Source organism: Antedon bifida, chromosome 5 (genome assembly GCF_963402885.1).
Source record: "Antedon bifida chromosome 5, ecAntBifi1.1, whole genome shotgun sequence".
Taxonomy (NCBI): Eukaryota; Metazoa; Echinodermata; class Crinoidea; order Comatulida; family Antedonidae; genus Antedon; species Antedon bifida.
In genome coordinates this window covers 28,881,506-28,894,979 of record NC_136230.1, presented here as the reverse complement: position 1 = coordinate 28,894,979, position 13,474 = coordinate 28,881,506, and the positions used below count along the sequence as shown (strand labels likewise).

Here is a 13,474-nt window from a genome sequence, read left to right as displayed (position 1 = left end):
TTGAGACTTCGGTTTCAACTGTTAGATTTCATTTGTCTCTAGGCCTAAATATTATTATTGGTACTAAATTATTCTTTATTTCCTAATTAGTTTAAAAAAGGATGAATCAGAATTGGTTAAAGAAGAGGACATGAAATGCGAGGATCTGGAAGAGCAAAGTGTTCTGTAAGGATAACTATAATTTTCAATTCTTAAAACAAATTTTATTTGGGCCTACAAATTACGGTATGTCTAATTTTGTTTAGATGAAAAGACGTGGAGAAATTACGGAGGAGAATATCAGTAAAGTAATATATAATATAGTTCTTGTATGATTTTAATCTTTTTTTTTAATTTAGTGAGCAGCCTATTCCTGACGTTATAGATGATGAACTGAATAATATGGTAGATAACTCGTCGGAAGAGGGAGACAAACATAGTGTGAACTCAGAATTAGACGTTGAAGAATACAAAATGGTTCAAGAAGGCAATAGGAAATTGGGTACAGTTTATAAACAACATTTTCTTGTATTTATATTTATATTTTTTTTAAAGAAAATGATTATAAAATATTTTTTTATCACTCACAGATGAACTTTCTGACCGTTATATACTACCCACCGCTGTTCCTACTCGTGTGATCAGAAGGTATTGTACTAATCATCGTCTTATTAAATCATCATTTGTTATCATCTTTCATCATTGATAATAATTATATTGTTTATAATTTTATTCAGCAATGTCGAAGACTTGTCTGTGGACAGCAGACTTACTACACGTCGTCGCCGACCGCCATCGCGGTTCGGCATCGAAGAAGAATTACTTTTATCCTACAGAGACGTGAACAGGGAGATGCCATCTGCGTTTTCTACAATGGCACAGGCAGATAATGACAGTGGACTGATGGAAGAAATTGGAATGCTTAATAGGTACCGCCAAGTAAGTAATTAACAAAAAAATAAGTAAGAAACAAACAAATACTTAATTTTCATTTCAGTTGACGACAATATAAATGTATAATGTTTCTATTTTATAGCTGAAGCTAAAAGACAATATGAACGAGATGGCAAAAAGACGAGAACGTAACAGAAGATTGAAATTACGAATTAAACAACAACACAACCAAAAATTAATGGAACCACAGGGTGTGTTGGAAGATGTCTTAGAGGCGGTGGACGAGGAGGAGTAGTGGGAGGTGGTCCGGAAGAGGAGGGGCGGAGGCTGGAGTTTTGAAGGAGACATACCAGATGGAACTAACAGCAAGGATAGGTGACCAGGAAGCTGAGAATAGATTGGGATACTTAAGAAGTCACATAAACTAGTGGATGTCTTAGAGGCGGTGGACGAGGAGGAGTAGTGGGAGGTGGTCCGGTAGAGGAGGGGTGGAGGCTGGAGTTTTGAAGGAGACAGACCGGATTGAACTAAAAGCAAGGATAGGTGACCAGGACGCCGAGCATAATTGGGATACTTGGGAAGTCACATAAACTAGTGAAGAAATTCTAATAGACGACGAGTATTATTCACCAGATTATATTTAGCGTCTTCTACTTTAGGTAAGTGCTCAAGTTAGTCAGCCCAGTCACGTGGTCGACTTTGATGTGTAATGTGAATACACCCCTAGTTAAACCGTTTATAATAGGCCTATCTTTTTGAATACTTAACGTATTTTTTTTTTTTCATTTTTAGGTTTTTGTTTGTTGTGATGAATCATGAAATGGAGGATACAACATAAATGGTTTTAATACCGCATGCCACATGTCGTTACATAACGAAGCTAATTCTACAATATTAGACTGCATGATACGAAACAGAATTGAATTACATTATGTATTGGTCTTTGTATTCATAAGACGATGATGTCATAATGCATTGCGATAAATGACCGGACACGAATATCATTAAGAAAACTGAGAATATACAAATAATATATAAATATGATGAAAATATGATAAATATGATGAAAATAAACTGAGCAGTTTTTAAAGAAATGATTTATCTAGCGTTGTCTTTGTTGAAGTTAATGATCACATAGGAATATACTATCCTTTAAAGCTTTTTTTAAAACCATACATTGTTATCGCATGTGTTTTGAAATGGCAAGGTGTAAAATGGGAATTCTATTTTAGAATTCTTCCGGACATAGGTAGGGCATTAATGGCATGATGTGTATTAATAATAGTTAGGCCTATGTCATGTGCGAAAACAGAATATTCTTGCCATGTAAATGTTTGCAATTATATGTATTTCCGGTATTGATGGCATTTTGATTCCGGGTTGCAACATTTATATTAATTTATCAGAATGATCACCCGGAATCGCATATAATTATGTGCATTCGATTATTACGCGCTATATGCAAGTCGAGTGATGGTTTATTTAATGTACTGTATGCATGCTGTAAATAAAATAAGATTTTAAAAAAATGCATCTAAAATTAATCTGAGACCGAATCTCGTCATATTGCAGGTAATTCCAGATTTTAATTAACACTCTGATATACGTAATAAAGTATAAATAAATTGCGCGTCGTAGGCATATCTATCTTCTGTACTTTCTCAATCCACCTAAACTATAGATTAAATTAGTAGGCTCTATGTACTATGGCTATATGTACTGTAAGACTAACCCTCCCCCACACGGTGCACCCGACTTTCAATTAACCGGTACCCCCTTTTTCATCATTTAAGAGTCAGCATTTGATGCCACCTATAGCATTAATCTCTGATTTCTATTCATTCCTTGTATTCACTGATCTGGTTAAAAAACTCTGAAACTATTAACGTTGGTAAAGATCATAAATTAGCCTAAATCCAAGATCTTTCATTGAATAGCAAAGATAATTGAATTGAATCTTATATACTATCTTTAGTGTATAAGATCTTTGTTGAATAGTTAATAATGTATAGAGGGCGGTATACAATTTATCTACGCGCGGCAGCATGCGCAGTCGAGTCGATCGTCGAGAGAGTGAGCCGACATGCGCAGTGTGGTTATATGACGTGCGCATCGCGTTGCCATGCCACTTATCGTGTTTGCGTCAACGTTCCTACGATACAGAACTTCATATCTAATTCAGAAACTATCGAAAACCGTTTGAAGTCATTGTGAAATCTATTTTATCTATATTATTAATTCGTTTAGTAATATAATGGGTAATAAGTGCAGCGTACTTTCTTGTGGAAGTTATACTGTTGAATCCGCCGTGGTGGACAATCGCGAGAAATTAGAAGAAGATGAAGGAACTGATGTTGATAATCCTAGACCTATGCAATCGATGCCAACCGAAAGCGCTGAAGCTAAAGACGACACCAACAATGACAATGGTTCCTCAGCAACTGCGTTGGCAGACGTCCCACCAGTAGAGGATCTGTCGGATAACCACAATACGGATAGCAAAGAAAAGAAAAAGAAGACTATTTTCACAAGAATCCGTCGGTCAATCAGGTTACAGAGAAGAACCATGGCCGAGGTTAGAGATGTATATGAAGTGAAAGACTGCAATGATGGCGGAGAGACACCTGCTGTTAAACAAGACGTAGCCATACCACTACCTGTTGAAGCCGAGGCGGCAGATTCAAATGAAAGGTTATTTATTGTTTAGTGTCTAGATATCAAAAAGAGTTTTAGTGGGGTCACATAAACTGAATCTCCAGCCAAAAGGCACGGTAAACCCGACTGACTCAGCAGTGGATATGATATCGTTTGCTACTCATGATTACAAGTTTTAGTTTATTAGTAATCGGAGGAGACTGACAATACCATTACATACAGGAAAGATTTTAAAAATGTATGGTATTTATAACATTCTGGTTGAGACTTCGGTTTCAACTGTTATATTTCTTTGTCGTTAAATATTATTATTGGTATTAAATTATTTTTTATCTCTTAACCATTCTCTAAATTTAGTGTAAAAAAGGATGAATCAGAATTGGTTAAAGAAGAGGACATGAAATGTGAGGATATGGAAGAGCAAAGTGTTCGGTAAGGATAACTATAATTTTCAATTCTTAAAACAAATTTTATTTGGGCCTACAAATTACGGTATGTCTAATTTTGTTTACATCAGCCGAGGAGAATATCATAAGTTCTTGTATGATTTTAATCTTTTTTTTTTAATTTAGTGAGCAGCCTATGCCTGACGTTATAGATGATGAACTGAATATGGTAGATGACTCGTCGGAGGAGGGCGACAAACATAGTGTGAACTCAGATTTAGACATTGAAGAATACAAAATGGTTCAAGAAGGCAATAGGAAATTGGGTACAGTTTATAAACAACATTTTCTTGTATTTAAATTTTTTTATTTTTTTTAAAACGAAATGATTATAAAAGATTATTTTTATCATTCACAGATGAACTCTCTGACCGTTATATATTACCCACCGCTGTTCCTACTCGTGTGATCAGAAGGTATTGTACTAATCATTGTCTTTATTAAATCATCATCATCATCATTTGTTATCATTGATAATTGATAATAATCATATTATTTATAATTTTATTCAGCAATGTCGAAGACTTGTCTGTGGACAGCAGACTTACTACACGTCGTCGCCGACCACCATCGCGGTTCGGCATCGAAGAAGAATTACTTTTATCCTACAGAGACGTGAACAGGGAGATGCCATCTGCGTTTTCTACAATGGCACAGGCAGATAATGACAGTGGACTGATGGAAGAAATTGGAATGCTTAATAGGTACCGCCAAGTAAGTAATTAAAAAAAAAATTAGGAAGAAACAGAAAAATACTTAATTTTCATTTCAGTTGACGACAATATAAATGTATAATGTTTCTATTTTAGCTAAAGCTAAAAGACAATATGAACGAGATGGCAAAAAGACGAGAACGTAACAGAAGATTGAAATTACGAATTAAACAACAACACAACCAAAAATTAATGGAACCACAGGGTGTGTTGGAAGATGTCTTAGAGGCGGTGGACGAGGAGGAGTAGTGGGAGGTGGTCCGGAAGAGGAGGGCGGAGGCTGGAGTTTTGAAGGAGACAGACCAGATGGAACTAACAGGAAGGATAGGTGACCAGGACGCCGAGCATAGATTGTGATACTGTGGCAGTCACATAAACTAGTGGAAGATGTTTTAGAGTCGGTGGACGAGGAGGAGTAGTGGGAGGTGGTCCGGTAGAGGAGGGGTGGAGGCTGTGGTTTTGAAGGAGACAGACCGGATGGAACTAACAGCAAGGATAGGTGACCAGGACGCTGAGCATAGATTGGGATACTTAGGAAGTCACATAAACTAGTGAAGATGTCTTAGCGGCGGTGGACGAGGAGGAGTAGTGGGAGGTGGTCCGGTAGAGGAGGGGTGGAGGCTGGAGTTTTGAAGGAGACAGACCGGATTGAACTAAAAGCAAGGATAGGTGACCAGGACGCCGAGCATAAATTGGGATACTTGGGAAGTCACATAAACTAGTGAAGAAAGTCTAATAGACGACGAGTATTATTCACCAGATTATATTTAGCGTCTTCTACTTTAGGTAAGTGCTCAACTTAGTCAGCCCAGTCACGTGGTCGACTTTGATGTGTAGTGTGAATACACCCGTAGTTAAACTGTTTATAATAGGCCTATCTTTCTGAATACTAAATGGATTTCTTCTTTTTTTTTCATTTTTAGGTTTTTGTTTGTTGTGATGAATCATGAAATGGAGGATACAACATAAATGGTTTTAATACCGCATGGCACATGTCGTTACATAACGAAGCTAATTCTACAATATTAGACTGCACGATACGAAACAGAATTGAATTACATTATGTATTGGTCTTTGTATTCATAAGATGATGATGTCATAATGCACTGCGATAAATGACCGGATACGAATATCATTAAGAAAACTGAGAATATACAAATAATATATAAATATGATGAAAATATGATAAATATGATGAAAATAAACTGAGCAGTTTTTAAAGAAATGATTTATCTAGCATTGTCTTTGTTGAAGTTAATGATCACATAGGAATATACTATCCTTTAAAGCTTTTTTAAAACCATACATTTGTTTTTTGTTTTTTGAAATGGCAAGGTGCAAAATGGGAATTCTATTTTAGAATTCTTCCGAACATAGGTAGGGCATTAAAGGCATGATGTGTATTAATAATAGTTAGACCTATGTCATGTGCGAAAACAGTATATTCTTGCCATGTAAATGTTTGCAATTATATGTATTTCCGGTATAGATGGCATTTTGATTCCGGGTTGCAACATTTATATTAATTTATCAGAATGATCACCCGGAATCGCATATAATTATGTGCATTCGATTATTACGCGCTATATGCAAGTCGAGTGATGGTTTATTTAATGTACTGTATGCATGCTGTAAATAAAATAAGATTTAAAAAAAAATGCATCTTAAAATTAATCTCAGACCGAATCTCGTCATATTGCAGGTAATTCCAGATTTTAATTAACACTCTGATATATGTAATAAAGTATAAATAAATTGCGCGTCGTAGGCATACCTATCTGTACTTTCTCAATCCACCTAAACTATAGATTACATTAGTAGGCTCTATGTACTATGGCTATATGTACTGTAAGACTAACCCTCCCCCACACGGTACAGCCGACCTTCAATTAACCGGTACCGCCTCTTTCATCATTTAAGAGTCAGCATTTGATGCCACCTATAGCATTAATCTCTGATTTCTATTCATTCCTTGTACTGTATTCACTGATCTGGTTAAAAAACTATTAACGTTGGTAAAGATCATAAATTAGCCTAAATCCAAGATCTTTCATTGAATAGCAAAGATAATTGAATTGAATCTTATATACTATCTTTAGTATATAAGATCTTTGTTGAATAGTTAATAATGTATAGAGGGCGGTATACAATTTATCTACGCGCGGCAGCATGCGCAGTCGAGTCGATCGTCGAGAGAGTGAGCCGACATACGCAGTGTGGTTATATGACGTGCGCATCGCGTTGCCATGCCACTTATCGTGTTTGCGTCAACGTTCCTACGATACAGAACTTCATATCTAATTCAGAAACTATCGAAAACCGTTTAGAAGTTATTGTGAAATCTATTTTATCTATATTATTAATTCGTTTAGTATTATAATGGGTAATAAGTGCAGCGTACTTTCTTGTGGAAGTTATACTGTTGAATCCGCCGTGGTGGACAATCGCGAGAAATTAGAAGAAGATGAAGGAACTGATGTTGATAATCCTAGACCTATGCAATCGATGCCAACCGAAAGCGCTGAAGCTAAAGACGACACCAACAATGACAATGGTTCCTCAGCAACTGCGTTGGCAGACGTCCCACCAGTAGAGGATCTGTCGGATAGCCACAATACGGATAGCAAAGAAAAGAAAAAGAAGACTATTTTCACAAGAATCCGTCGGTCAATCAGGTTACAGAGAAGAACCATGGCCGAGGTTAGAGATGTATATGAAGTGAAAGACTGCAATGATGGCGGAGAGACACCTGCTGTCAAACAAGACGTGGACATACCACTACCTGTTAAAGCCGAGGCGGCAGATTCAAATGAAAGGTTATTTATTGTTTAGTGTCTAGATATAAAAGAGTTTTAGTGGGGTCACATAAACTGAATCTCCTGCCAAAAGGCACGGTAAATCCGACTGACTCAGCAGTGGATATGATATTGTTTGCTACTCATGATTACAAGTTTTAGTTTATTAGTAATCGGAGGAGACTGACAATACCATTACATACAGGAAAGATTTTAAAAATGTGTGGTATTTATAACATATTTTTATATTAATCACGATATTTACGCTCTACCTATCATTCTGGTTGAGACTTCGGCTTCAACTGTTATATTTCTTTGTCGTTAAATATTATTATTGGTATTAAATTATTTTTTATCTCTTATTACCATTCTCTAAATTTAGTGTAAAAAAGGATGAATCAGAATTGGTTAAAGAAGAGGACATGAAATGTGAGGATATGGAAGAGCAAAGTGTTCGGTAAGAATAACTATAATTTTCAATTCTTAAAACAAATTTTATTTGGGCCTACAAATTACGGTATGTCTAATTTTGTTTACATCAGCCGAGGAGAATGTCATAAGTTCTTGTATGATTTTAATCTTTTTTTTTTAAATTTAGTGAGCAGCCTATGCCTGACGTTATAGATGATGAACTGAATATGGTAGATAACTCGACGGAGGAGGGCGACAAACATAGTGTGAACTCAGATTTAGACGTTGAAGAATACAAAATGGTTCAAGAAGGCAACAGGAAATTGGGTACAGTTTATAAACAACATGTTCTTGTATTAACATTTTTTTTAATTTTTTTTTTAAACGAAATGATTATAAAAGATTATTTTTATCATTCACAGATGAACTCTCTGACCGTTATATATTACCCACCGCTGTTCCTACTCGTGTGATCAGAAGGTATTGTACTAATCATCGTCTTTATTAAATCATCATCATCATTTGTTATCATCGATCATCAAAATTGATAATAATCATATTATTTATAATTTCATTCAGCAATGTCGAAGACTTGTCTGTGGACAGCAGACTTACTACACGTCGTCGCCGACCACCATCGCGGTTCGGCATCGAAGAAGAATTACTTTTATCCTACAGAGACGTGAACAGGGAGATGCCATCTGCGTTTTCTACAATGGCACAGGCAGATAATGACAGTGAACTGATGGAAGAAATTGGAATGCTTAATAGGTACCGCCAAGTAAGTGATTAACAAAAAAATAAGTAAGAAACAGACAAATACTTAATTTTCATTTCAGTTGACGACAATATAAATGTATAATGTTTCTATTTTAGCTAAAGCTAAAAGACAATATGAACGAGATGGCAAAAAGACGAGAACGTAACAGAAGATTGAAATTACGAATGAAACAACAACACAACCAAAAATTAATGGAACCACAGGGTGTGTTGGAAGATGTCTTAGAGGCGGTGGACGAGGAGGAGTAGTGGGAGGTGGTCCGGAAGAGGAGGGGCGGAGGCTGGAGTTTTGAAGGAGACAGACCAGATGGAACTAACAGCAAGGATAGGTGACCAGGACGCCGAGCATAGATTGTTATACTGTGGCAGTCACATTAACTACTGGAAGATGTTTTAGAGTCGGTGGACGGGGAGGAGTAGTGGGAGGTGGACCGGTAGAGGAGGGGTGGTGGCTGTGGTTTAGAAGGAGACAGACCGGATGGAACTAACAGCAAGGATAGGTGACCGGGACGCTGAGCATAAATTGGGATACTTGGGCAGTTACATAAACTAGTGAAGATGTCTTAGAGTCGGTGGACGAGGAGGAGTAGTGGAAGGTGGTCCGGTAGAGGAGGGGGGGGGGGAGGCTGGAGTTTTGAAGGAGACAGACCAGATGGAACTATACAGCAAGGATAGGTGACCAGGACGCTGAGCATAGATTGGGATACTGGGGCAGTCACATAAACTAGTGAAGATGTTTTAGAGGCGGTGGACGAGGAGGAGTATGAAGGTGGTCCAGTAGAGAAGGGATGGAGGCTGGAGTTTTGAAGGAGACAGACCCGATGGAACTAACAGCAAGGATAGGTGACCAGGACGCTGAGCATAGATTGGAATACTAGGGCAGTCACATAACTATTAAAGAAAGTCTAAGACGACGAGTATTCACCAGATTTTATTTAGCGTCTTCTACTTTAGGTAAGTGCTCACGTTAGTCAACCCAGTCACGTGGCCGACTTTGATGTGTAATGTGAACACACCCCTAGTTATACCGTTTATAATAGGGCTATCTTTTTGAATACTAAACGTATTTCTTTTTTTTTCATTTTTAGGTCTCTGTGATGAATCATGAAATGGAGGAACATTAATGGTTTTAATACCGCATGGCATAACTTGTACAATATTAGACTTCATGATACGAAACAGAATTATTGGTATTTGTATTCATAAGATGATGATGTCATAATGCATTGCGATAAATGATCGGATACGAATATCATTAAGAAAACTGAGAATATACAAATAATATATAAATATGATGAAAATAAAGTGAGCAGTTTTTAAAGAAATGATTTATCTGGCATTGTCTTTGTTGAAGTTATAGAATGATCACATACGAATAAACTATCCTTTAACGCCTTTTTTAAACCATACACTGTTATCGCATGTGTTTTGAAATGGCAAGGTGCAAAATGGGAGTTCTATTTTAAAATTAATTTCCGGACATAGGTAGTGAATTAATGTCATGATGTGTATTAATAATTGTTATCTCATGTGCGAAAACAGAATATTCTTGCCGTAAATGTTTGCAATTATGTATTTTCGGTATAGAGGGCATTTTGATTCCGGGTTGTAACATTTGTCAGAATGATCACCCGGAATCTCATAATTATGTGCATTCGATTATTACGCGCTATAAGCATGTCGAGTGATTATTTAATGTACTGTACACATACTGTAAATAAAATTAGATTTTTAAAAAAAATGTATCTTAAATTAATCTGAGACCGAATCTCGTCATACTGCAGGTAATTCCAGATTTTAATTTACACTCTGATATAATAAATAAATTGCGCGTCGTAGGCATACCTATCTGTACTTTCTCTCAATCCACCTAAACTACAGATTACATTAGTAGGCTCTATGTACTATGGCTATAGTACTGTAAGACAAGCCCTCCACCACACGGTGCACCCGACTTTCACTTCACCTTAACCCCTTCTTTCATTTAAGAGTCAGCATTTGATGCCACCTATAGCATTAATCTTTGATTTCTATTCATTCCTTTTATTCACTGATCTGATTAAAAAACGCTGAAACTATTAACGTTGGTAAAGATCATAAATTAGCCTAAATCTAAGATCCTTCATTGAATAGCAAAGATCTTATATACTATAATTAAGAAAGTAAGTAAGTTTTAGTATATAAGATCTTTGTTGAATAGTTAATAATGTATAGAGGGCGGTATACAATTTATCTACGCGCGCTAGCATGCGCAGTCGATCGAGAGTGTGAGCCGACATGCGCAGTGTGGTTATATGACGTGCGCATCGCGTTGCCATGCCAATTATCGTGTGTACGTGAACGTTCCTACGATACAGAACATAATATCTAATTCAGAAAACTATCGACAACTTAGAAGTTATTGTGAAATCTATTTTATCTAGGCTATTGTATTAATTCGTTTATTATAATGGGTAATAAATGCAGCGTACTTTCTTGTGGAAGTTATAATGTTGAATCCGCCGTGGTGGACAATCGCGAGAAATTAGAAGAAGATGAAGGAACTGATGTGGATAATCCTATGCAATTGCCAACCGAAAGCGCTGAAGCTAAAGACGATACCAACAATGACAATGGTTCCTCAGCAACTGCGTTGGCAGACGTCCCACCAGTAGAGGATCTGTCGGATAGCCACGGTACGGATAGCAAAGAAAAGAAAAAGAAGACTATTTTCACAAGAATCCGTCGGTCAATCAGGTTACAGAGAAGAACCATGGCCGAGGTTAGAGATGTATATGAAGTGAAAGACGACTGCAGTGATGGTGGAGAGACACCTGCTGTTAAAAAAGACGTGGACATACCACTACCTGTTGAAGCCGAGGCGGCAGATTCAAAAGAAAGGTTATTTATTGTTTAGTGTACAGAGTTTTAGTGGGGTCACATAAACTGAATCCCCTGCCAATGCAGTGGATATAGGCCTAATATCGTTTGCTACTCATGATTACAAGTTGTAGCTTATTAGTAATCTGTGGAGACTGACATTACTATTAAATACAGGAAAGATTTAAAAAATGTATGGTTCCACGGATAACACTCTAATCCCCGAAAAGCAGATTTATAATATATTTTATATTAATCACGATATTTACGCTATACTATAATTCTGGTTGACTGTTAGAAAACTGTTAGATTTCATTTGTCTCTAGGCCTAAATATTATTATTGGTTCTAAATTATTCTTTATTTCTTAATTGTTCTCTGAATTAGTTTAAAAGAGGATGAATCAGAATTGGTTAAAGAAGAGGACATGAAATGCGAGGACCTGGAAGAGCAAAGTGTTCTGTAAGGATAACTATAATTTTCAATTCTAAAAACAAATTTTATTTAGGCCTACAAATTACGGTATGTCTAATTTTGTTTAGATGAAAAGATGTGGAGAAATTACGGAGGAGAATATCAGTAAAGTAATATATAATATAGTTCTTGTATGATTTTAATCTTTTTTTTAAATTTAGTGAGCAGCCTATGCCTGACGTTGATGATGAACTGAATATGGTAGATAACTCGTCGGAAGAGGGCGACAAACATAGTGTAAACTCAGATTTAGACGTTGAAGAATACAAAATGGTTCAAGAAGGCAATAGGAAATTGGGTACAGTTTATAAACAACATTTTCTTGTATTTATATATATATTTTTTTAAAGGAAATGATTATAAAATATTTTTTTATCATTCACAGATGAACTTTCTGACCGTTATATACTACCCACCGCTGTTCCTACTCGTGTGATCAGAAGGTATTGTATAAGCATCGTCTTTATTAAATCATCATTTGTTATCATATTTCATCATTGATAATAATTATATTGTTTATAATTTTATTCAGCAATGTCGAAGACTTGTCTGTGGACAGCAGACTTACTACACGTCGTCGCCGACCGCCATCGCGGTTCGGCATCGAGGACGAACTTCTTTTGTCCTACAGAGACGTGAACAGGGAGATGCCATCTGCGTTTTCTACAATGGCACAGACAGATAATGACAGTAAACTGATGGAAGAAATTGGAGTGCTTAATAGGTACCGCCAAGTAAGTAATTAACAAAAAAATAAGTAAGAAACAGACAAATACTTAATTTTCATTTCAGTTGACGACAATATAAATGTATAATGTTTCTATTTTATAGCTAAAGCTAAAAGACAATATGAACGAGATGGCAAAAAGACGAGAACGTAACAGAAGATTGAAATTACGAATTAAACAACAACACAACCAAAAATTAATGGAACCACAGGGTGTGTTGGAAGATGTCTTAGAGGCGGTGGACGAGGAGGAGTAGTGGGAGGTGGTCGGTAGAGGAGGGGTGGAGGCTGGAGTTTTGAAGGAGACAGACCAGATGGAACTAACAGCAAGGATAGGTGACCAGGAGGCTGAGCATAGATTGGGATACTGTGGCAGTCACATAAACTAGTGAAGATGTCTTAGAGGCGGTGGACGAGGAGGAGTAGTGGGTATGTGGTCCGGTAGAGGAGGGGTGGAGGCTGGAATTTTGAAGGAGACAGACCAGATGGAACTATACTATACAGCAAGGACAGGCGACCAGGACGCTGAGTCTAGATTGTGATACTGGGGCAGCTAGTCACATAAACTAGTGGAAGATGTTTTAGAGTGAGTGGACAAGGAGTAGGTGGTCTAGGTTAAGGAGGGGTGGAGTGGAAACAATGACAATGAGGCGACAAATGGAGCATGGGGGTACATTGGAGGGCCAATTGGAACTGCAAGGAGCAGGCCCAGGCGAAAACGGAGGACCCAGATTGGACACTG

At 37.0% G+C, this 13,474-nt stretch overlaps 3 protein-coding genes and 1 long non-coding RNA gene across 4 annotated transcripts; all 4 read left to right on the top strand.

The window, feature by feature from the left end:
- The first annotated feature begins 372 nt into the window (after window positions 1-372).
- On the top strand, window positions 373-941 carry LOC144843086 (uncharacterized). The gene is made up of 3 exons (XM_078699775.1): window positions 373-481; window positions 570-627; window positions 717-941. Exons 1-3 carry the CDS (start codon window positions 382-384, stop codon window positions 928-930), a joined length of 372 nt encoding a protein of 123 aa, XP_078555901.1. The 5' UTR covers window positions 373-381; the 3' UTR covers window positions 931-941.
- Window positions 942-4,619: 3,678 nt separating this feature from the next.
- On the top strand, window positions 4,620-5,692 carry LOC144843087 (uncharacterized). The gene is made up of 3 exons (XR_013612222.1): window positions 4,620-4,688; window positions 4,784-5,473; window positions 5,611-5,692. It is a non-coding gene; the product is annotated as an uncharacterized LOC144843087 (long non-coding RNA).
- Window positions 5,693-7,066: 1,374 nt separating this feature from the next.
- On the top strand, window positions 7,067-9,261 carry LOC144843489 (uncharacterized). Its single transcript, XM_078700276.1, has 6 exons — window positions 7,067-7,503; window positions 7,865-7,939; window positions 8,081-8,220; window positions 8,316-8,373; window positions 8,473-8,674; window positions 8,770-9,261. Exons 1-6 carry the CDS (start codon window positions 7,067-7,069, stop codon window positions 8,920-8,922), a joined length of 1,065 nt encoding a protein of 354 aa, XP_078556402.1. The 3' UTR covers window positions 8,923-9,261.
- Window positions 9,262-11,122: 1,861 nt separating this feature from the next.
- Window positions 11,123-13,156, top strand: LOC144842465 (uncharacterized). The gene is made up of 6 exons (XM_078698911.1): window positions 11,123-11,553; window positions 11,919-11,993; window positions 12,167-12,303; window positions 12,391-12,448; window positions 12,538-12,739; window positions 12,837-13,156. The coding sequence occupies exons 1-6, from the start codon at window positions 11,123-11,125 to the stop codon at window positions 12,987-12,989; spliced, it is 1,056 nt and encodes a 351-aa protein (XP_078555037.1). The 3' UTR covers window positions 12,990-13,156.
- The last annotated feature ends 318 nt before the right edge of the window (window positions 13,157-13,474 follow it).